We start from the raw sequence: 24,782 nt of genomic DNA on the forward strand, positions 1-24,782 counted from the left end.
TGAGAAAAATTATCACTTGTTTGCTTTTGCTTCACTCCTGTATAAGTGCGGTAATAAATGTTTTATCATCCTCTTTGTACTGCATCCATACAGTCTTTTTAAGGATATTATATGCCTGCCTAAATTTATAGACTTTCCTGTGAATTCCTTGCAACTTTCTTTTTGTTTTTAAAGATAGTTTCAAGGCCTCGGCCTTTGCTATCTTTAAAATATCATTTTAAATTTCATTTAAAATATTGTATTAGTTTGATTCAATGTTATTCAATAATGTCAAGTTAAGGAATATAAATAGATGTGACTATTTTAAGTGCATTGTTTCCTCTAGTTGCATGGACAATATGCACTGTTAAGAAATTTCTAAATACTCTCTCTCTCTCTCTTTTTTTAATAATCTTGCACAGTGTTGCAGTATTGCATTATTGATGAATGTTTCCTCCTTTTTGAAATCGTAAGATTATGCTGTTTCAGGTAGTTGTGATTTCTTTAGCTATTTCAGGCTGCTTTTAAAACAGAGCTTTTATAGGTGGATTTGGCATCAGATACCAAAACTTTTCACTGCCCTGAATCATTAAAATGGTTAAAATTTGAACTGCAATAGGAAGGAGAACAGAATAAGAGATGATATGTACCTGAATTGTTCAGGGCAACTTCTGGTAAGTCCAAAGTGAGAATAAGTCATTATATTATCTCTCAGCCCACTCCTCCATCGTTCTAAGGGCTTAAAGATGTTTTTCTGTCTGGCAGATCAATGTATTGCAACTTAGTAAGAGACTTTAATGGACCCTGGGACAGTGCTAGGTACTTCGGATTTTCTTGCTCTGTGAGGTTTTGTCCTGCATTCTTAGTCCTTTTGTTTGTTGCCTCAGAGTGCCGTGCCACAGGTAGGCCGTTGCTGTAGGTGGGTTGTGCAAGATATGCAGAAATTTTGTTGTGATCATTTGCCCTGATGGGGATGGTCAGGACATTACCTGTCCAGCACTGTGGGTTTAAATAACAAAGAAAACAATACATGCAAAAAATTTACAACCCCCAAATCATAACTTAGGGCCAGCTTGCATTTTACCTCTCTTACAGCACCCCCAAAAAGGCTACTTCAGTATGAAACAGAGATCTGTAGTGTCTATAGGAGTAATTTGGATTATGCAGGTTGCTGGTGCTCTGTCATATCGACCCCATTCAAAGCCAGCTAATGATTTTGACTTTTTTGGTCAGATTATAACTAGGACATTGTTGACTTCCTACATGTCACTGTGTTTTATTATCTTACTTTTATTTATAATTAACTGTGAAGTTATTGGAATTGCGTCATGGTCTGTTACAAGTGGTCAGGTAGATTATAGAGAATAATCAAGGATTTAAGCATTTGTGATTTTTTAGGGGCTGGTGTTAGGTCGTAGAATCGTAGAATCATAGAATCATAGAATGGCCTGGGTTGAAAAGGGCCTCAAAGATTATCTGGTTCAATCCCCTGCTATGTGCAGGGTCGCCAGTCACCAGACCAGGCTGCCCAGAGCCATATCCAGGCTGGCCTTGAATGCCTCCAGGGATGGGGCATCCACAACCTCCTTGGGCAACCTGTTCCAGTGTGTCACCACCCTCTGGGTGATAAACTTACTCCTAATATCCAACTTAAACCTCCCCTGTCTCGGTTTAAAACCATTTCCCCTTGTCCTATCACTATCCACCCTCGTAAAGTCATTCCCCCTCCTGTTTATATGCTCCTTTCAAATATTGGAAGGCCACAATGAGGTCCTATTCCATTTTTGGGTTTTTTTGTTATTTTTTTAACAGTGATTGCTCTTCTTATTTTTTAAACTGTGTTTAGTGAGTATACATAAGGATGTTAAATTTGGATACTGGCTTGAAGTGGATGAAGTCGTAAACAACGGAGAGTACAGGAGCAATGTAAGTGAGTGTGGGATTTGTAGTAACTCCTAGACCAAATAAAATGCTGATACTGGTGATTGTGTGGGAAAAATTGCATGTCAGTAGTTATATACTTTCTGGTAGCTGCAAGCTCTCTGGAGGAAATCAAAAGTGGAAATACACATGTAAGCTATCAAAGGATAGAGGAGGTCAGTTTATATTAGACATCAGCTCATAAAGTAGATATGGGTAGATACGACTTTTTGGTCAGTACAGTGGATTAATCAATGTTGTGATTTGTAACATTTACAACCAGTCTGTGCCAAGAAATCTTGTTTACAGTTTGACGTTTTGTAAGTGGTGAGACACTGTTGCCTGCAATAAGGAAAATGTCTTTGTTCAAAAAATGACTTAAACTGAGCAAGAATCTTGGCATGTACCGTGGAGCAGATGAAGGTAACCCACTGAAAATCAGGCTCTGGGCTTTTATTACCTTTTCAACTAGTGTGTTAAAGTGGGAGAAATTGCCAGTCCTGCATGGTAGGGTTTTACCTCTCCAAAACAAAGAAAATATTTTCATGGCCAGCTACATTTTGTAAATTGATAGCCATCCCCACTTTACCTCCCACTCCACTCCATCAAGATATCCTGTATTGTGCCATAAATCACAGCAAGTACTGAAGGGCCCTAAAATGTGTGCTTTGGGTTTTATTCTTTTCTGTGAATGACAGCTATATCTTTCAACATACTCAGGTTAATACCATTAGAACATTTAAGTGTCTGGTTTGACATTAAATCAGACATGTTGGACCTGTGGCCCAGCACAGCTTGCAATGTGGCCTGCCTCATGCTATAAATGCAACACCTTTTCCCTGCCAAGTGACCCAACCTGGCCCCAGGTGTGCATTCAGCAACAACCAGACACTGGTGTGCAATTAACATTGTCTTGGCTGAAACCAGGACACAGGGAGAGCACAGTGCAGTGCCAACTGAAGTTATGGCAAATGATTGTATGCAATTTGAGAATAGGTTTCAGGATTGCAAAAAAATTGCCAATTCATGTTTGCAACTCCATTTTCTGTCAGTATAAATACATTACATGAAAATTTTCAGATGGAATCTATAGAGATGCAATCATATATTCAACTAAAAAAATTGATATGTCTCTTTAACAGACTTCCATGAGACCTCTCTTAATAGAGAAAATATCTCTCATTTCACAAACTGCTTTTTGGCAGTGCAGATATTTGTGAACAGTTGACAAGGATGAAGCACAAAATGAGTAATATTTCATCAGAAATCTCTGATGAACCCCTTGATACCTCACTAAGAATTTCAACCACTGCCACTGAACCAGACTCATGTTAGTTTCACAAAAACAAGGTCAAACATCCCACTTTTTTTTTTGTTTTGTTTTGTTGCTTTCTTTTTTAAAATGTTTCAATAAAAATATTAAGAATTAAAATGTTTTGTTACTTATGTATTAAATATATTGTATGAGAGCTGCTTTGAAAGTAACACCTTCTGTTTTATTATGTTTGCTTATGATCATAGAATCCTTAGAGTTGGAAGGGACCTCTGTGGGCCATCTAGTCCAACTCCCCTGCAGTGCGCAGGGACACTGCAGCTAGATCAGGTTGCCCAGGGCCTTACCCAGCTTCACCTTGAAAGCTTCCATGGATAGGGCATCATCCAAATCACTGGGCAACCTGTTCCAGTGCCTCACCACTCTCGCTGTAAAATATTTTCTCATATCTACCCATCCTGAGCTTGAAGTCATTTCCCCTTCTTCTGTCACAGCAGACCCTGCTAAAGAGTCTGTCCCCTTCTTTCCTCTAGCTCCCCTTTAGATTCTGACAGGCTGCTACCAGGTCACCTTGCAGCCTTCTCTTCTCCAGGCTGAGCAGCCCCAGCTCTCTCTCTGCCTGTCCTCACAGGAGAACTGTTCCATTCCATGGATCATTTCTGTGGCCCTTCTCTGGACTTTAACAGGTCTGTGTCTGTCCTGTACTGAGGAATCCCCATCTGGGTACAGTACTCCAGGTGAGGTCTCACCAGCACAGAGCAGAGGGGCAGGATCATCTCTCACCCTGCTGGCTGCACTGCTTTTGATGCAGCCCTGGATACAGCTGGCTTTCTGGGCTGTGAGGGCACAGTGCTGACTCATGTCCAGATTCCCATCCACCGGTACTCCCAAGTTTCTTTTGGAAGGGCTGCTCACAATCCTTTCATCTTCCAGTTTGTATTGGTAATGAGGGTTGCCTTGACCCAGGTGCAAGACTTTGCACTTGGATTTGTTGAACCTCATGAGGTTCATCGAGGCCCACTGCTCAAGCCTGTCTAGGTCTGTCTGGATGGCATCCTATCCCTCTGGTGTGTCGTCCGCACCCCACAGCTTGGTGTCATCTGCAAACTTGCTGAGGGTGCACTCAGCCTCACTGTCAATGTCATTGATGAAGATACTGATGAGTATTGGTCCCAGCACCAACCCCTGGGGGACACCACTTGTCACCATCTCCATCCAGACATTGAGCCATTGACCACCACTCTCTTGGTACAATCTTGCAACCAATTCTTCATCCATCAAACAGTACACCCATCAGATCCATATCTTTCCAATTTGGAAAGAAGGATGTTATGGGGTACCATGTCAAAGGCCTTACTGAAGTCAAGATACATGACATCACTGGGTCTTCCCTTGTCCATTGTTGCTGTGACACCATCACAGAAGGCCACTAGGTTGGTCAAACAGGATTTGCCCTTAGTGAAGCCGTGCTGGTTCTTCTATATCACCTTGCTGCCTTCCATGCGCCTTAGCACAGCTTCCAGGAGGATCAGTTCTATAATCTTCCCTGGCACAGAGATGAGACTGACAGGTTGGTAGTTCACAGGCTCATCCTTTTTACCCCTTTAAAAAATGAGTGTGATGTTGGCCTTTTTCCAGTCACCACAGATTTCACCTGATTGCCATGTCTTTTCAGATATCATTGAGAGTGGCTTTGCTGGTACAGCAGCCAATTCCCCCACAACTCTGGGATGTGTCACACTGGGACCCATAGACTTGCGGATATTCATGTTCCTCAGGTGGTCACAAACCTGATCTTCTCTTACAGTGGGAGGGATGTTGCTTCCCCAGTCCCCTAGTACCAAACCAGTTGTTTGAGGGCAAGCAGTTATCAGAGAAGACTGAGGCAAAAAAGTTAAGTACCTCAGCCTTGTGTGTTGTTACCAGTTGTCAGAGGCAGATGGTAGTATGGCAGTGGAGGTTCAACCTGTGAGAAGCACTTGCAAGCCAATAGCTCAGGCCCAGGCTAGGATCTCAATAAACAGTACTTTATTTTGCAATTGTAGTGGTGGGTGTTCGTAAGCAGAAGCTCCTACTGTAAGGAAACAAAGTTTTTTTATGCCTCCTAGTTCCCGATACTGAGTCCCTCCCCTACTTCCAGGGTCACATTCTCCTGTTTGAATATCACGTGCACATCCCCTATGCAGGTAGTTGACAAAAGTCCATCTTTTTTTGTCTTGCCAAGTAAGCAAAATCCACAAAGTAGTTGCTTCTCCAGTTTCTCCTGCATATATCTGCCAGATAAGTTTGTTTCTTCTTGTGCAGTTCTGGATGCAGATGTATGTCTTAAAGCCGTTACCTTTGATTGCCCCCACCCCCTTTCCAGCAATCTTCCCAAGGGAGGAGAGTTAACATGCCAGCCAAATTCTCCTGATAGCTCTAAAAATGACATTCTTTCACAGACTAGTACTATTCTTTTTATCTCTCAAGAATACATGTTCTCCACAAACACTTACCTGGTATCATGGGTTCCGAGTTATGTCTTTTTTGCAAAAATAATATGTTGTCTCCCACAATTCGCCCTTACTTTTATTTACACAACTATTGCTTTTTGCAATTTCTGTTAAGGCATAGTCCTGTAAGTGACTTCCAGCCTTCACACTTCTTTTCTGTGCAGAGGTTGTCCTGATCACCATTTTCTACTTCTTCACATACCATCAACATCTTTACAGTGGTGGTCCTGCTGACATTTGCTTAGATAGAATGGTTTCGATTAGCCACTGGAACAGTCCTCTAACACAGGGGATAGTACAGTAGCCAACTGCTGTTAAAACCCCTGCTACCACAAATAAAGATGTAAATATGGATACTACTACTCCTTTCCATTCACCAGACCAAGACTCTGACCATCCAGTAAGTGAAGTCTCTATTCCTGAATTCTCTGCCAGTTCATTGACCAGAGTAGTGAGTCGTTGCAGGGCCCTAATTATGGTGCCATTAAGGAACAGTATTGTTGGGAATGAAGGTGCAACACTGACCGCCTAGCTTCACACAATCTCCTCCCTTTTCAGCCAACATTGTGTCTAATGCTATCCTATTTTCCCATGCCATCCTACTAGTGGCATGTAATTGTTCTGCAATCCCTTTTATAGTATCTCTAGTATATATGAACCTCTGCTGATGGTAGTAAATATAATTGATCCAGTCTACATTCTTATTAAGTTATCTACCAAAATAGTGAAGACTCAAACCCCACTGCAAGTTGGTTCCTCACTTTATGTTCATCAGGGATTCCCCGGGGTACCCCAATAGAATCTTGTATATTCTGTCATCAGATGATACTCCTAGACTTCTTTTGCTCCTTCCTTGTGTTCAGGGACTCTCTTTTCTGAATGCCAGTGTGAATGTTATAGCCAATTGAGTAAGTGCACAGTACCTTTCCAGTTAGAAGGCAAGGCAGAATGCAGAATTTTCCCTCCACAATACCAGCAGAGATTTGCGCTGGGGATTCGCAATCTCAAGTAGTTCCTCGCCACATCTTTCACAATTTTTAGGGTCACAGTGCACAGGGCAGTTTCCCCCAGGAACCTGGTGACATTCCCATCCTGCTGTGAGAGACAGGCTGTATGTTTACCAACAACTGTAGAGAATATGGGAGGAATTCTGGTATTCCCACTATGGAGTGGGATGAAGAAAAGAGGGAGATGTACAGATTTCATTTCCCCAGGCAGTCTTCTGGTAGAGTGCAATCATACACTCAGTTTCCTGGACATCACGAGTCCACTCCAATGGAAAGGAGACCACCTGGGCAACAGGTCACCCTGAAGCGCAGGCATAACAGTTGCTATGATTGAGACTCTGAACAGTGTATTTCCCCCATTCTCTGTCTCACAGCTGTCTCTGTGGTCAACAGAACTTGGAAGGGTACATTCCATTTGTGTTGGTATTTAGATTCCTTCCAAGACTGGATCAATATCCATTCCCCAGCTTGGAACTTGTGGATGTTGAACTCTAGTGGTGGGATCTGGGCCAACAGTCTCTGGTGTCTGAGAGAAAATAAAGAGGAAGACAACCCAAATATAGTTTTAGAGGAAAACATCTTTAGTTTCAAGCTGGGGAACTCCATTCCCTTCCCCCAGATACGGTAATCCAAAAAGCATCTCATAAGGTGAGACTCCCACGTCTTTTTGTGGAGTAGTCCTGATTCTTAGGAGTGCTAGAGGTAAACATATAGTCCATGGGAGCTTAGTTTCCAAAACCAGTTTTTACAGGTGTTTCTTTAATGTCTGATTCATCTATTCCTCCTTTACAGAGGAGGAAGGATGCCATGGAGTATGAAATTCCCATCTTATCCCTAAGATTTCCATTAATTTTTGTAAGATATGTGAATTAAAATGAGTTCCTTGATCTGAGTCTGTATTTTCCACAGTCCCACACATATTTGTTCCAGAATTACCTTTTTCACTACATTAGCTGTTGCTGATACAGAAGGAAAAGCCTCTACCCATCCAGACAAATGGTCAATTAATACTAACAGATATTTAAATCTTCTGACTTTAAGTAGTTCAATAAAGTCTACTTGGATGCTTTGAAAATGTCATAGTCCTGGGTCTTACCCACCCAAGGTTGTTTCTGCAGAGCCTTCTTATTTAATCGTTGACGTTATACAGCTTTTACGTATTTGCTTTGTATACAGTCCTACATATACATACCTTCTTAATACAGCATCATACATTGTCTGGACTCTTCAGTGTCTCCCTTGGTGTAGAATAGTTAAAATTTCTCTCATTACTTGTTTATTCAACATTTCCCTACCATCAGGGAGAATCCACTGTCCTTCTAAGTCTTGCTCCTAACTCCTTGAAGGCTTCTGTCTCTTCCTCATTGAATATTTGCTTTCCAGGTAGAGGTTTACTTCAGGCACAAAAAGCAGTTTCATTTTCATTTCTGATTGCAAAGTATTTTCTTTAGCCTTCTCATAAGAGACTGTTTCCTCATTGTACTAAGAGTTTCCTTTTTGGTGCCCTTTTACGTGCCCAATGGCAATTTCCTCAGGTAATAACAAGCTTTCCAAAACCTGTCTAATCTATTCCTCATGGGATGATTCCTTCCTTTTACTGTTTATTAAACCCCTTTCTTCCCCCCTTTTTTTTTTTTTTTTAATTTATGGCTCCATACACGTATTGCAAGTCTGTATGTATAGTTCCCTGTTTTCCTTGTAACAGTTTTAGTGCTTGGTTTTATGTACGTAATTTACAAGCTAGAGCTGATCAATTGCCAGTCAAACTTCTCATTTCCTCAGCTTTCCCTTCTGTCCCTTCGATGATGGTGTAACCATTACATCATCTTCCTTGTACCACTCTATAAACTATATTTCCACTTTATTTAAGGGTATACCTTGTAAGTCTGACCTGGTCTTTGTTTGATTATTGATTAAATCTAAACAATTATATTCCACATTCACTGTATCTTCAGTTCCCTTCAAAAAGAAGGAGGCGGGATTCGGGATAGTCAGCGACTATAGCTAAATCATCTCCTTCTGTTAATGTGGCTTCATATTTCAGTATCCTGGAGTCTGTTAGCTGCCTTTCTGCCTTCTGAGTAAAGCATGTTCTTCACTTGGTGAGGGGTAACAACAGTCAGTTGTCCTCCAAAGGTCAATTTCCTGCTTTCTTCCACCAGTAAGGCAGTTGTTGCCACTGCCTGAAAACGTTCTGGCAATTGGCAGGATACAGGATCTAGTAACTTAGAGAGGTGTGCTACAAGTTTTCTTTTGTCTTCCCATTTTTGAGTTAGGACTCCTAAAGCAGCACCCTCACTTACGGATATAAAGAGATGAAATGGTTTATCCAGGGCAGGAAGAACCAAGCTGGTGCGTAACCAAATCTTGTTTCAGTTTTCCCACCATTTCTTTTTCTTCTTCAGTCTAATTTAACATATTGGGTTCTTCTTCCGATACTTTGAGATGTGATTTCTTTGTTTTCTAAGCGTATTTTTCTGTCCACAGTCTACAATACCCAGTTAAACTCAGGAGTTTTCTTAATTTCTTCAGTGTTCTGGGAAAGAGGGAGTGTCATGGTTTTGTAATTTTGCTATTGGTATTCCACATCATAACATCATGGACAAAAGAGAAGAAGAACTGCGTATCCCAGAGGACCTCACGGTCAGAGAAGGAAGATACATCACGGAAGATACGTCATCTGGTTGCACGCAGTCTTTTTCACTTTCGCTTGCTGCCAGGGAGAGGAGTGGGTGTACTTCATCAAGTAGGGCTTTCGGTTTCAGAAACTCTCTCACTCTCTCTTTCTCACTCTCTCTCTCTGTTGCTCTTTCGCTCTCTCTCATTTCATTTGATTTATTATCCTTACTTTCAATTAGATTGTATTATATCGTGTCATCTTGCATTCCAACATCATAGTTAGTAAAATAAGTTCTCCTTCTTAGATTGTTGCCGCTGCTCCGTTTTATTTTTGGGAAGCCAGGGGGCCCGTGAGCCTACTGCCCCCCTGTCACGGGCACAGATTTATCTAGATAACTCCGTGACAGATTTTTGGTGGAGAATGCAGGCAGTCTGAAGCTTTTAACGTTAGTAGGAAAAATGAATTTCTTTAAGCCAGACACTGCGTGACTACAAGGCATTACTGGTGTTGGTGTGACCTTCATAGATTAGGTTATAGCCTGGGCAGTCCACCAAACTCCAGACACTGTACCGAGTGGTTTCCTTTTGTTTTTTTTTCTCTCCCCCCTCCCTTTAGCAGTTACCAGCTATAAGCTTGCTCTTTATTGTTGGAGCACTGTATAAGGGATTAAAAGCTATCATGTTCCTTGCCAGTTACTGGCCTATAGTTAACATCATAATTTCTTGCTATGGAATTGTGTTTATATACAACCAAATAAGGGCACTGATGGAGGCACCTGCCTGGTGCCTTTATGCAATGTTGTATAATTTGAATTTTGAGACTTTCAAACCGGTTTCCAGGTTTCCCTCTCAGTTTGTCACACGTTTTTTGAATACCGAGCTAGTGGTCATACTTGTGCGCATGTTATCAATGTCCTTGAATGTATTCCTCTCCATTCGTGCTAAGTGGAAGAAGTCTCCTCCAAGACCAGAGAATGCTGACTAGCAGGGAATACGGAGAGGTTTAGGAAGAATCTTAGAAGCGTGGGGACCCGCAATGTCATGGGATTTCACTCTTGAACATCTGTGGGATCCCGAGAAATTGAGCCAGCATTTGAGTCAGGGATGGTGCGGCTTAGATAGATCAAAGGAGGTACAGCTTATTTGGGGCTTGGCTTGTGCCTACCATGCTCTGTATAGTACTATTCTGGAGAGAGAGAGTTTCCGAGCTGAGGTGCAAGCCAAAGGGGGAAATCTTCAAGTCAAATCTGATGAGTCACAGCATACACCAGTAACAATGTCAGTAGCCCCTGTAGAAGGCAAGAAATAGAAGCGGGTGTCCTCACGTCTATAACAAACAAACAAAAAAAAGAATAAGAAGTTGAGGAGGAGGTAGAGGAAGATCCAGGCGAGGGGACTTCCTCAGAACCAAGAAAGGCAAAAGCAAAAACCAAGAGGCATGGAGAGGAGAGCGATGAAGAGGAGATCTCTATTACTATTCGTCAACCTCTCAAGATGACTGAAATCCAAAGCTCAGGAAAGGAATTTACACGACGCCCGAATGAAAATCTTGTCACCTGGTTGCTTCGCTGTTGGGATGGTGGGGCCAGTAGCTTGTCTCTAGATGGTAATGAAGCCCGCCAAATAGGAGACATTGCCAGAGACAAATCTATTGACAGAGGAATTAGTAGAAGTTTGGATGGAGCTGCAACCCTCTGGGACTGAATGTTAATAGCTGTGAGGGAAAGGTATCCCTACAAAGATATTCTGCAGCCTGTAATGGAAACATGGGATGCAATTGAAAAAGGTATCCAGTTTTTGAGGGAAATAGCCATAGTGGAAATGTTATATGACCCTAATTTTGCTCCTAATGATCCACGCCAAAACCATGACAGGGAGTCACACAGTTCCCTGAACCCTATCAGAGTTTGTTCTCCATTTACCTTCGTAGAATATACATCCTAAGTATCTAACTTCTTTTACCACATACTGTGATTTATTTCTGGGTACTCTTAGTCCATACTTTCCTAAGAAATTCGGATGTCTATTTGTAGTCTCTTTTACTTTCGATTTTTCTGTTCCAGATAATAACAAGTGATCTACATATTTTAACAATATCACCGTTTCTTGAGCCTGAAATGATTCTAAAATTTTCTCCAATACTTTTCCAAACAAGATAGGTGATTCAGTAAACCCTTGGGGTAAAACAGTCCATCTGTATTGTTGGTAACAACCTATTGAAAAAGTTGTCCACCCTATATGTGTCTACCCTATATGTGAGCATCCTACCGAGTTACTGTCTTAGTTTCTTAACAGAAAAACCTTTCAGTTTCAATTCTACCTCTTGTCAAGAAGTTTCTCATGCAAACCCTGGATCCCACAGGGTGTGGGGGGTTATGTGCCTCTGTATATCTGCCTCCATTTAGCCAGATAGATTGAGCGTCGGTTCAGCAAGTGATCCATATTCAGTGATCCTGGGAGAAGCATTTGTTTATGTTCACCTTTTGAAACAGGTTGGTTTTGGTTCAGAATTTCAAATCACCATTTCTCATATGGATTGCTCAACAGAGTTTTAGTGTAGTTCAGTGTTGGAGAAGACTCCTCAGATCTTCACACTCATGTTTTTCAGTAAAGAGGTGACCCATATTGTTTGTTACCTGGATGGCTAACTTTTCTGGCAGACTGATGCTTTGAATCCATAAGCTTTCCCAAATGCATCTGTATTTGGAAAAGTTAGTTTCACTTCTGCCGTAGTATATTCTGTTATAATGATATTCAACACAGTTTTATGTTGCATGATGCCTTGTCAGCTGCCAGCTAGGTTCTACTTTCCAGCATGTCATGGTGGAAGGTTTTGGTATTTTGAAATAGGTATGCTATACATGTGCCGCTCTTAAATTTGCAAGTATCTTGTTTTTACAAAAAGAGAAGAAAATGTAACCACTGTTGAAAAGAAATTAATTCTTAATATGTAGTAGCCAAGTAGTTCATTTGACTGTTATAAAGGGTTTCCATGTTGGTTTGAAGAGGCTGTTTTTTACACTTCATTCTTCCTGTCAGGTCCAGTGTTGATGCTGAAATGGTGTATTTTGAGGTTTGAGTGTGAAAATATTGACTCATCTGTTTATTCAGTTGTTCTCCTAAGGCTCAGATGTTCATAATATCATAAACATTAGGTACTTTGATTTTTGTCTTAGGTCTGTGTGACCCTGTTTTAAAAGGCGTGAAGCACACAGAACTCTACTTCATATAAAGAGCTGTAAATGTTCAGTGTGCCTGAAAATTAGACCTGGCCGCCTCGTTGACATACTGAAGATGCATCAAAATCTTGGTCTAGTTTTAAAATTAACAATGCAAGCACTTTTAATCTGTTGTGTTGAATCTTTCAAAAATGCAAATCTTTATAACATAGCACTGTTGTATTTTTTTAAAAGTTGTTTAATTTTCTAATGTGCATTTCTGTGTGATCCAATAGGTTTTAGCTGATGCTGTTGCACGCTTGGTTGTAGATAAATTCAGTGATTTGACAGAAAATTTCACATCTCCACATGCACGTAGGAAAGTCCTTGCTGGAATTGTCATGACAACAGGTAAAAAAAAAATACTGTTTTAACTGTCTAAATACCAAAGCTTTGTTTGTATTCTAAGAAATTATATTCTTTTTTTTTCAGTCAACCAATATTGAAGTATATGCTTACTGTTTAATCCGGAATGTGCACTAAATATAGCAATTAAATATTGGCTAAAGATGATTAGTCTGTTTCTGGAGGTGCTGTCTTCTGTGTATTTGAGACTTCTGAAGTAACTCACAGTCTACAAAATATATCTTTTTAAAGTATTTTTTAAAATGAAATATGGAACTTTTTGAAAGTAAGTCTAAAATACACTTCAACACATTGTTCACACAGGTGGCATTCTTGTTTTTGGCATATTATGTAAGATATTATGCTTGCTTTCCAAGTCTTGAAAATTTTGCACTTTGTTTAGTTAGTTGTGCTGTATTTCATTCTTAGTGCTTTGTGTCTTGGTTGTTTTAGTAAAAAAAAAAAGCAACTTGTGTTTCAGCAGCCGTGTCTGATGTGCATGTGCAAACAGCAATATTGTCACAGGTCTCTGCTGTCCTGAGATATGTGCTCTGCCAGAACACTGATAACAGTGAATCTTCATCCTAAACTGATTTATGTTCATTCTGTCCCTGAATTTTCCTTAGGTTAAGGTTTATCTTTTTCTTCAGTCTAGCTGATCCTTTGACTGGGCATTCATTTTGGGTCTGTCGTCAATGGGCAAAAACTTAGTTTTGTGCCTGTCATGAGGTGCCTCCACTTAGTTGTACAAATCAGACCAAGATCAGTGATAAATGTACTGCCACATTTCTTTTGGATGGCCTTTATGCAGCCATGTGCTATGAGCTTTTTTCTTGTTCTTTTGGGCTGCGTGTTAGCTTCTATTTTCTTGGGTAGTGTCAGCCCTTTCCTATTGTGGGGATATTTGTAGGGGCCTTCCAATTTCATTTCTGAAGTCTAAGGGTGCTAGTTAAGGTAGAAAGTAATGCATACTATAGAACAAGGAGTGTGACCTGTTGCCAGATATCTCTGGCTGGGTTGACCCTGTCCAGCAGCCAAACACCCACCCAGCTTCTCATTCAATGCCCTCTTTCAGGGAATGTTGAGAAAATGGAAGGAAGGTGAGAAGTCTTGAGGACTGAGATAATGATAGTTTAGTAGGGAAGCAAAAGCTGCTTCTAGAAGCAAAGCAAGATAAGGAAACCACAAAATCACAGAATGGTTCTGCAACATTGACTGTTGTAGAAATCTGACAGGTATGACTGAAAACATTACAGTTTTGACTATTTTTGACCAACTGCGCCACTCAGCTTGCAGATGAAACCAAGCTGAGTGATGCAGTTGAGACGCTAGAGGGAAGGGATGCTATCTAGAGGGACCTGGACAGGCTTGAGGGGTGGGTCTATGCCAACCTCATGCAGTTCAAGGCCAAGTGCAAGGTCCTGCATCTGGGTTGGGACAATCCCAAGCACAAATACAGACTGGGTGGAGAATGGCTTGAGAGCAGCCCTGAGAAGAAAGATTTGGGGGTTGTCTCCTCAGCAGAAGCCAGCAACGTGCACTTGCAGCCAGAAGGCCAGGCATATTCTAGGTTGCATCAAGAGAAGCATGACCAGCAGTTCAAAGAGGTGATTTTGCCCCCCTGCTCTGCTCTCGTGAGACCTCACCTGGAGTATTGCATCCAGTTCTGGAGCCCGCAATGCAGGAAGGACATGGAGCTGTTGGAGCAGATCCAGAAGAGGGCCATGATGATGATGAGAGGGCTGGAGCCCTAACTTCAGAGGGCTGAAGCCTAACTTCTCTAACATCCCTAGTTCTCATGAAGTATTATATGACCCATAAAAGCAAGTAGTGTGTTTTTAATACAGGTCCTTAAATGTAAGCTTATAAAAAATTATGTTGTCTTCTGAATGATTTAAAAGAAGCCTTGACTGTGAATGTCTTCCATCACTGACTTTGTACTCCAGGTAAATTCCAACTGTATGTGAAGTAAGAAAACATCTGATGAGAAACTGCTAGAGAGGAAAAGTCTCTGGGGAGACCTTATAGCAGCCTTTCAGTCTTTAAAAGGAGGCCTACGGGAAAACTGAGTCCATTTCAACCCAAGTCATTCTGTGACTCTATGGTTTTGTAATTCATAACGATGACCTATCTGTGAAGAACATGCTGTGGAGCTGTATTTTTTTTTTAATTCTATCATATTTAGCAAGGTTTTATTGTATCTGTGTCCAAAATTATCAGAAAAGACATTTGCCCGAAGAATCAAGACTTAGTTAACATGCAAACACATTTTGATTAACTGAAGAACTAGCTTTACATGGAGTTAGAAACAGGCTTCTCATAAATAAGTTCAGTATCTGGAGGGTGCCTGGACTCCCTTGCACAGCTGTTCTGTGTTGTATCAGTGAATTGGCTCCCCACTTCTCCACCTGCAGGACATGGGGCAGCTGGTCTCATCCATTTTTGTCAGGGCTGTACTTTGATGAATATTTATTTCATAAGCAGTGAGAGCTGGTAGGACCGTCCACTTTATGATGTTATTTGCTTTATTTTGGTAGGTGGATGTAAGGTTCTGATGTATCTTCCTGAATTCTTAATGGAGCTGACTTTTTTTTTTTTAATTTAATGACAAAGGTAGCTGTTTGTATAGAAAACAGAAAATATTTTTAAATTCTATTGTGCTGAATTATTTAATACCAGGGAATACGTCTCAAGAAGTCCTGTTCTGCTGATAAGTTCTGCAGTGTCTTAAGCACTCAAACTTCCTTTTTTCTCTACTTTTACCTTTCATGTTGATGGCTTAATACCCTTTCATTTCATTCTGTGTATTTTTTTAATGAATGCATTTTAAGAATATAAATTTCTAGAGTTGCTGTGAATATCTGCATATATGGCCAAAGTTACATGCTATAAATCAGCTGGATGTTTGGGCTCGCATAAAAAACATCATCTTTGGAGCTTGAGCTCGAATAATTCTTCCTGAAGCAGCAATTTTTCCCTACAGATTTTCAATTTCTAACATACCTGAACTCCAAAATGAAGAACTCTCAAGAACCATAGGCCATACTGGATAAATCTGTGTAAACCTTTTGCTTTTAAGAATCGTAAGAAAAAAAAATTTGAAAAAGGAACAGAGTAAAAAAGAACCTTGTTTGAATTCTACAGGAAGTTCTCTTGCTAGATTGTTTGTGATTTTAATTGTGTCTTTTAAAATTTGTTTTTCCAGGTACAGATGTGAAAGATGCTCTGGTAATAAGTGTTTCTACAGGAACAAAATGCATCAATGGTGAATACATGAGCGATCGTGGTCTTGCATTAAATGATTGCCATGCAGAAATTATATCTCGCCGGTGCCTGCTTAAATTTCTGTATACACAACTTGAGCTTTATCTAAGGTAAGCTTATGGGAAGATAAGCTGGCTCCATTCAGCTGAAAAGCTGTCAAAAATGTATCTTTAATAATTTTAGTGTTCTTGGAACACTTGTTTTAAGTGCCCTGCTGATGTGTAAAGTACCACTTGTTGCATTAGGATGTTTAACTGAGAACTCATGATGTTTACCCGAAAGTTTGACATGAACAGAAAATGTATTTGGTTCATTGTCAACCCTGAGAAGGTAAACATGTAAATGAAAGTCATCTCAAGTGGTCTAATGTGTAATGTTTTGCTTTCTGAAAAGTCTCCAAAGCCCACTGTGATGAACGTAAAGGGATCTCTCTATTTATCTTCTCCATTGACTTTTCAGCTAATGTTATTTATGTATGAATTTTCTTTTTGATTTAAGCTTTATTCTCTGTTTCAGCAATAAAGATGATCAGGAAAAATCCATTTTTATCAAATCAGAGCGAGGCGGTTTTAAACTGAAGGAGAATGTGCAGTTTCATCTTTATATCAGCACATCTCCTTGTGGAGACGCTAGAATTTTCTCACCACATGAAGCAGCACAAGAGGGTATGTCAGCAGTAATATTCTAGTATTTGTGTTTAAAGTATTATTTGAGCACGTGGAAGTGACATGGTTGAAATTCAAGCGTCTTCTTTCCTTTGAGTGCAGATGTGTATTAGTCAAAGATCTGAGCTGTTCTAACTGTATTATGGAATTTAGATATAGACTGATCATTCACATGGTCCACATATTGGCCTTCCAGTATTTGAAGGGAGCATATAAACAGGAGGGGGAACAACTGTTTACGAGGGTGGATATTGATAGGACAAGGGGAAATGGTTTTAAACTGAGACAAGGGGAGGTTTAGGTTAGATATTAGGAGGAAGTTTTTCACCCAGAGGGTGGTGAAGCACTGGAACAGGTTGCCCAAGGAGGTTGTGTTTGCCCCATCCCTGGGGGCATTCAAGGTCAGCCTGGATGTGGCTCTGGGCAGCCCAATCTAGTGGTTGGCGACCCTGCATGTAGCAGGGGGCTTGAAACTCCACAGTCTTTGTGGTCTTTTTCAACCCAGGCCATTCTATGATTCTGTGGTTATGTGATTCTATGATTCTGTGGTCTTCAAGAGGCTGAATGCCAGCAAAGATAAGCCAGTGATTCAGCAAGCATTCTTACAAAACTAATCAAGCCATCTCAGTGTTTCTGTTCTTAATGGTTGTTCTCTGTCCTGATCTGTTAACCAACTTCATTCTAATATTAAAATGCCCAAAACACTATCTAAGCGCTTCCTGATGGAAACCTTGGTTTAATTGCAGTTCTAGAAGACATCATGTATGTCTTGCTGTAACCAAATTGTAAGGAATGATGGAAATTGTTATGCCAACAGCAGCTATGCAGTAAAATGACTTTAATAGACTCTTCTCATTTAATGCTGTATGTAAAGTACTTTGAGAATGTTTCTTGGTTGATTGTAAGTAACTTTTGTCATTTAGATCAAGGGGACAGACATCCAAACCGCAAAGCGAGAGGACAGCTACGAACAAAAATAGAATCTGGGGAAGGAACAATCCCTGTGCGCTCTACTACCACTATCCAGACATGGGATGGAGTATTGCAAGGAGAAAGGCTACTTACTATGTCTTGCAGTGACAAGATAGCAAGGTGAGAGACTAGATAGTTGTTTTTTCTACCGCTGCCTTATATTGCTGAATAAGAAAGGAGGGTTGCATGGCAGCTACAATGAATGTGCAGGTTGTTGATTGCTTTCATTGCTTAGCTGTAGCATGTCTGTAATTCCAGTGATAAAGTCCTGATTCCTCACCAGCAGTTGGTGCCAGACCTCTCACTGGCTTCAGAAGTGAGATGAAAACATTATCTATCATTCCGGGTAGTTCAAGTCATGACAGCTTTGTTTTGTATTTATATCACAAGAAAATATCAGAGGAATTCCTTTTCCCCCCTGGTCCCAACACAGCCTTAGCAAAAGAGTGTGATAAATATATTACATTAGTTAAATTTGAATAAAATCTTCTGATGGTGTACATCCTTGTATATCAATGGGACATATGTATTCCATGGACAGATTTAGCTTTATACTATTGTAATAGAGAGAGTATATATACAACTATAAATATATATATAAAGTATAAATAAAAAAACAAAATATACTTTCTATATATAGTATATATAGAGAGATACTGTGTATATACATATATCCTTATGCATAAGTATGTATATGTGTCCAGTTAATTGATGGGCACTTTTAATTTCTAACTTCACAGATATTTAAATTTTAGTTTCAATATTTTTATTGTAATTAAATATTTTGTTTCCAGTGTAAGTACTTTTATTTATATTTTATCTAGTACCTTATTTCTTGTCGTTATAGAGAGGCAAATATGGAGAGATTGAAAGATTTTTTTAGAGTTGGGAATGGGCAGACGATAACCCCCCACATTTAGAAGTAGCATCCTTAAAAAAAGTATCAGAAATCTAGGAGAGTTGCTGGAAAATTGTAGTTTTTTTAAAACGAGTCTGTGTGTGCAGACTCTTTTTTCTTGTGAAATAGATAGGAAATACCAAGTTTTTTGACTGAAAATATTTCAGTTGTTTTCTAAGTAAAATAGCTGTGCTGTTCTGTCTAGTCACAGTCTGATGCAAAATTTATTAGGTGTATTTTAACATAGAAAGATATATTTGAACTATAATTATGAACTGTGTACACCAAATAAAAAAGTACAGGATGAATTTTAAGTAATTGCTTTTTTCCTCTCGTCTTGTCTCAAGTAATCATCATCCCCACCAAAGAAAGTCATTTTACTTTAGTATAAATCCCTCTGACATAAATGATTAAGGCCTTTCAGAAGCTAGGGTTGAAGGGTATTGAAAGGTAGTTCTACAAAAGTGACATTGAAATTTTTTAAATAATATTTTCAATAATTCACAAAACAGATTTCCCAGCTTCATATAAGTTACTTCTTCTAACCATCCAGTGTGGTACTCAAGCTGCACTCACTGACTTCTTTTATCACTTCATCATTGCTGTTAGTGAAAATAAAAAATGAAGGCAGTTATTGAGCTAGAACACATTTGACTATTTTGTTGATTTTGTGTGATGCAGAACAGAATCCATCTCTCGCTTGCGTAGCTAGCTGTCACCTCTCCTTGGGGCTAATGGGAATAATTTTGTTTGTGCCAGTGAAGGAAGCAAATAAAACCCTTTGACACAGAACAAAGACTGTATGACGGGTAAGGAGGCCCAAATTTTCATATTCTTTTTTTTCTTTGCTTTTTTCTTTTTTACATTTCCCTGACACTTATGACCATGTTTTGTCCATTTATATTTGAAAGAATGCATTGCTTTGTAGTTTCCAGCAGTCAGTACTCCAGAATGCCCTTGCCCTGTGTGCTTTCATTGGGGTTTCCCAAAGGTTCACAGTGCTAGCCTGGAAAACGTGTGGATAAGTACTGTGTGGAGGATTACATGGGCAATCCAGAGCAGGAGGACTCTTTCTGTATGAACAGCCATCTCTGTGTGGACTATATGCATAACCCAAGCTATTATTTTCAACCTCTGAACGCTTTGTTAATGTGTGCTTTCTAGCACCCTCCTTGGCTTGGTAGGAAGATCCAATAAAGTTGCAAAATTTTTGCTAAGCTTCTTTATCCTGCAGAGAAGTGCTAAAAAGTAGAATTTCTTCAGTGACTGCTGCTCATTACAATGACGGGCCAAGCCCACCATTAGTAATGAGTGAGATCTAATGCAAGAGTGGATGAGCATCCTGGGCTGACTGTACGCTGGCAGGCTTAACCATCTCAAGCCAGGACTTGTGTTGTGTCATGGGCTGAGGTAGCGCATGTGAAACAGCTCTGAATCTGCTGCTTTGCTCCAGCTAGCTCAGCTCACCTCATTCTTCCTTAGCTGGTGGCAGCAACCCTTTCTCTCCCTAAGTGTCCTCCTGAGAAAGCACTTTGTGCTTGTGTTGGAAGAGGCAGGAAAAAAGAGAAAAAGTCAAGCGATTGATAGCTGTGCTTTAAGTAGAAAGGAAATGAGGGGTGCTAAACTCTAACTCTTAATGATTTAGCCAAATAAAAAGTTGTGGAAAACAGCAACAGGCCTGTGTAGGTAAAAGAGAATGTACTCTCATCTGGATCAGGAGCATTCAAACAGGATTATCCCAGTGTCTTTGTGGCATTTCAGAGCAAGTTTATTCTATGACAAGAATACCTGTTTGGTGGCACTATATGCATGAAGTTGTTTAAAAAAAGAGATCCTAAGCTTGTTCCATGGTACTTCATTATGCATATTTTTGTCCTTTTTGATATGTTTTTCCCCTGCATTCATTTCAAGCTTTTTGGCTTCAAATAAATAGTTACTTAATTTCTCACAAAACATTGAAATCATGGTTTGCTGTCTTGATAAGAAGAATTAAATTGCTTTTTTTACCCTTTTTCCTTGCTAGGAAGGCTCTGGGATTTGAGAAGTGGTTCAGTTGTGTAAAGGGGAAGTCATTGATGCTCTTCCATCATAGAAGAGGGAAAAATATTACTTCTTTGCTGTGCAAGAACATCACGTACCTGCATACTGACTTTGTGTTATTTACAATGTCATATCCAAATGCAAGCTTGTAACTCTGTTTTTCTGTTTATTCCCTTGATGGCTTTTCCTTCTTGACCCCACTACCTAGGTGGGGACTGATGAGGTGGCACAAAAACAACTTAAAAATTTAAAAATCTCTGTGTGCTCACTAAAGGCTGTATGTTCAGCAACTGCCTATCCAGCTTTTTTTGAGTTTTAGAGTTATTTTAAATGAAAAGCTCCATGGCAAAGCTGGTGCTTTCTGCTCCATGACAGAGGTTTCTGAACAGCAATGGGAAGAACATTCCTTCTGAACATTCCTTAGTCCAAGTGGCCGATTTGAATGCCTTACTTTTGATATGTGATGGCTCTGCAGTATGTAGCATCATGTAGCCATGCAAACCAGTGACGCAGGCTTACCAGTATGCCACAGATCCAGACAACACCAGAAACGCTGGGACGAATCAGAGCTGTCTGGTTGACAGCCTGGATGTTCAGCTGCAAGTGAAGATAAATCTTACTGTCTATAGTTGAAAATCTGACCTCAGGATGAGTAGAAAGATGCTTTTGAGAAGTGCTACTGTCAAAAACTAGACTTCTTATGCTTATTGTTCTAAATTGTGGTGACTACGCCACCTGAAGAAAAGGACTGACTGCTCTATGTGAAGATGTTACTGCCTCAAGAAAGGAAGACTGTGATCATAGAGACTGAGTTAATCTCTTCACAAAGCAAAGAGAAATCAGGTTTAGAGATGAGAGAAAGGAGAGAGAGGATAGAGAGGTTAGGTGAATGAAATCAGCTCTGCCTGTTCCATCTGCAGGAAGCAGCATGGAATATACAAGGGCTGCTCCAAAAGTAATGCTTACTTTTATGATGTTGGCCCACAGTGTCGGAGGCAGATGGTGGTGGTATGGCAGTAGAGGTTGAACCTTCCCACCAATATTCTGTTACATTTTGACGCTATGTGACAGATGGCAGCAGAGGGGCATCTGACATGGAAGTGTATATGAAACAAAGGTGTGCTATTAAATTCCTCCTTGAGGAAAAAATTGCACCCACTGACATTCATTAATGCTTGCTGAACGTTTATGAAGACCAAACAGTGGATGTGAGCACAGTGAGGCAGTGTGTAGTGCATTTCAGCAGTAGGAACAATGGGCCACTTCTGGTGCAGATTTTGACATGTGGCATGCAGGCTCTTGTTCATGGCTGGTGAAAGTGCATAGCTAATGGTAGTGATTATGTTGTGCTCTTTGTATCTGTTGTAGTTTCTGTGGAAATGATGCCTGTAAATAAATTATAGTCTTTCAGCAATTAATTCAAACTCCTCAGCAAAACTGTTCTCTTGGGAAAGTTTTTGTTCCTGGAGAAGGAGGACACCTGGAGCCTAAAAAGCAAAGATGCCGCGTTCTACCAGCTTTGAGTAGGAGGTAAACTGTACCTTAATAGGGTTGATAATAGGTGCCATAACAAGAAGACAGCACCAATTAAAAACTTAGTCAACATTTGTATGGCAAAAGAGGGCAATGTCTGTGCCTTTGAATGAGATACAGACACTACAGAACAATACCAGATAATAAAGAAGGAACATTGGCTCACCCCTTTCAACAACCTGTTGATGCCTGGGTGCAAGGTTACTTCCTAGATGAGATAGAGGACATGGCAAAATCTTGGTGACAGGGAAAATTTGTTCTTTTAATCTCTCTTGTCCCTAAGTGTACATGGGGAATTCAAAGCTGTAGAGCAAAATACAGACACAGGGTGGCCTGAGCTGTGCTCCCAGGAGACAACTCAGCTGCACCTTTGAACTGGAATAATTTCTTGTTTGCCTCTGAAATTTTTGAGTTGGTTGAACTTCTTTATGCAAAACAGATGCTTACTGTGAAACAGGATTTTTGTGCAAGAAATTTCTTCATCAAAACAGATGATCTGTCAGTGCAAATTTGATTTTAAATTTTCAACAAAATAATAAACCTGATACCAAATGGGAGATGTACATAACTGTGCATGATTTCTTCTTCATAACAAACAGTGAATATATGAATGCATATAAAATAATAAGGAGTTTAGAGAAGAAAGATAAAGATAGATATTGTAAGGGTACATATTATGTGCAGGTCAGACTGAGCAAACTGTTGCTCCTTACACAGTTTGCTGCATCTTGCATCATTTATCTGAGCAGAATGGCCCCACTGAAACTGCTGAGATTATCTATAGGAAGAAGTTTCATTGGTTCAGTTCTTGCTTGCTTTCTAAAAGCAAGCTCACTCTAAGCTGAGTTTGGGAGTGTGCTTTCCATGGTGTATTTTCTAATGGCAAAACTATTCTAGGATCCTACCATTACCATGCACAGCTGCGGAACCTCTCCTGCACACTGACTCTCTCTGTGCAGTTTTTTGTGGAACTATGCTGTAAACTAAACAAAGATTTCACAGTACAAGGCCAGGGATGTTTCAGTGCTGTGACACAGCACAGCTGTGGCAAGCCACAATGCAGGGATAAGACCTGATAGTGCTTCTATGTTCTGACCTTTCGAGAGTCAAGCCGCTCCCCTTTCCTCCCCCCTTTTCAGGTTTTTTTTTCTTTTTTAAACTTGAATCATATTACTGCTCTGACTTTACAGGGAGCCTTACAGTTAGTCAAATAAGAAGACTGAAGAGGATGAAGTATGCAGAGTCCTCTTCAATCAAGCTTAGTGCTGAGGAAATTATAGAGTGCAATTTCATTCTGCAGTTTACAGCATCCTTTTACTGTAATCCTCCCTATGCTTTTTAACCATCTGAGCTGCTCTGTGATCAAATAGTTAGATAAACTTACCGTTCTGTTTCCTTGTCCCAGAAAAGCAGCAGCAGCTAGTATGTGTGGTGATGGGAACAGAATGCTCTTAATGCAGTATCTAATAAAGGCTGTTGCAGTAAATCCAATTTTTCCAGTTTTCCAATCTGAGGAATAAAGAGAGCTGTGATTTTGATATATAGCTTTTGTTTACCTTTTTATGCTTAAGTATTATTCTGATAATTACTAAAAGAATTGTAGAAAGTGAGGTGCCCCATCAAACATAGATGAGGTCATACATCATCTTAGTGAGCCTCTGGTTGAGAAACAAAGCACTCAGTGACTGTCTGAAGGAACTTCTGTGTCACAAAAGGCTGCTCAGAAGTGAAGAGAGTCAGTTTAGGACAAGTAAACAATCCTTTGAGCTTACTGGCACCATGTCAGGTTGCCTTTCCTTGTGTTGTGCATCATTTCTGGAACTGCAGAGAACAGGTGAAGGGATATCACATGCTGCTTGACTGTGGGTATCCCTGTCTGCACAGTGTGCCCTAGCTTCCCTTGCACTTCACAGCCATCTCACTGATGGAGAGCTGTTCAGCCAAATAAAAATGGCCTTACTTGGATATTGATACCATCAACTGTAATGAGGTTGAGACACTTGAGTCAAGTAGAGACAGCTCTATTTAAGTGTTGACATCTGGAACTAAATCTTGTGGCTTGTGCTTTGTATCAGCATAAAAGCTGGTATTTAGAATTCAATTTGACTTGGAATTTTATAAAGCTTGTGAAAGAAAATCTCTTGTTTCTTATGGTTACTTAAAGTCAGAATACTCAAAATATCATATGAGTGAATATCGTCAGAATATGCCACAGAGGGCATATCTTTTATGCTCAGGTAGACAGTCTTCTCCTGCAAAAAGTTTTACATGGGAGGATGTCTCTTTGCCTGCTGAGGCTTTCTTTGTTCACTCTTATCTATGAGCCTGTGGACATGTCAGTCTTTCCATTGACATAACACAGCAGCCATTTTCTGCTTAATCTTGTGCTTTGTTGCTTTATTTTGTATTGCAAATGTGGTGCTATTTTCCTATTTCAATGTTGAGAAAAGGTATTATTGCTTGGGTCTGGTTCACTCTGGTCTGCCCAATAAGATTTGGACTCAGGATCAAGTCATTTTTTGTGGAATTTTTGTATTTTTGCCTATGGCTGCTGCAG

At 40.1% G+C, this 24,782-nt stretch overlaps 1 protein-coding gene across 4 annotated transcripts in view; it reads left to right on the plus strand.

Moving 5' to 3' along the window:
• The window catches only part of ADARB1 (adenosine deaminase, RNA specific B1), a gene marked incomplete at its 3' end in the record, with an annotated part of 66,048 nt that overhangs the window by 37,052 nt on the left and 4,214 nt on the right, over positions 1-24,782 (plus strand). For all 4 annotated transcript variants that reach the window (NR_004440.2, NM_001396429.1, NM_204240.3 and 1 more), the window contains 4 exon segments: positions 12,745-12,859; positions 16,059-16,227; positions 16,634-16,782; positions 17,706-17,874. Coding sequence is in view for 3 of the 4 variants with exons in the window: in NM_001396429.1 (NP_001383358.1) it covers positions 12,745-12,859; positions 16,059-16,227; positions 16,634-16,782; positions 17,706-17,874 (602 nt within the window).

This window comes from Gallus gallus, chromosome 7 (genome assembly GCF_016699485.2).
Source record: "Gallus gallus isolate bGalGal1 chromosome 7, bGalGal1.mat.broiler.GRCg7b, whole genome shotgun sequence".
Lineage (NCBI taxonomy): Eukaryota > Metazoa > Chordata > Aves > Galliformes > Phasianidae > Gallus > Gallus gallus.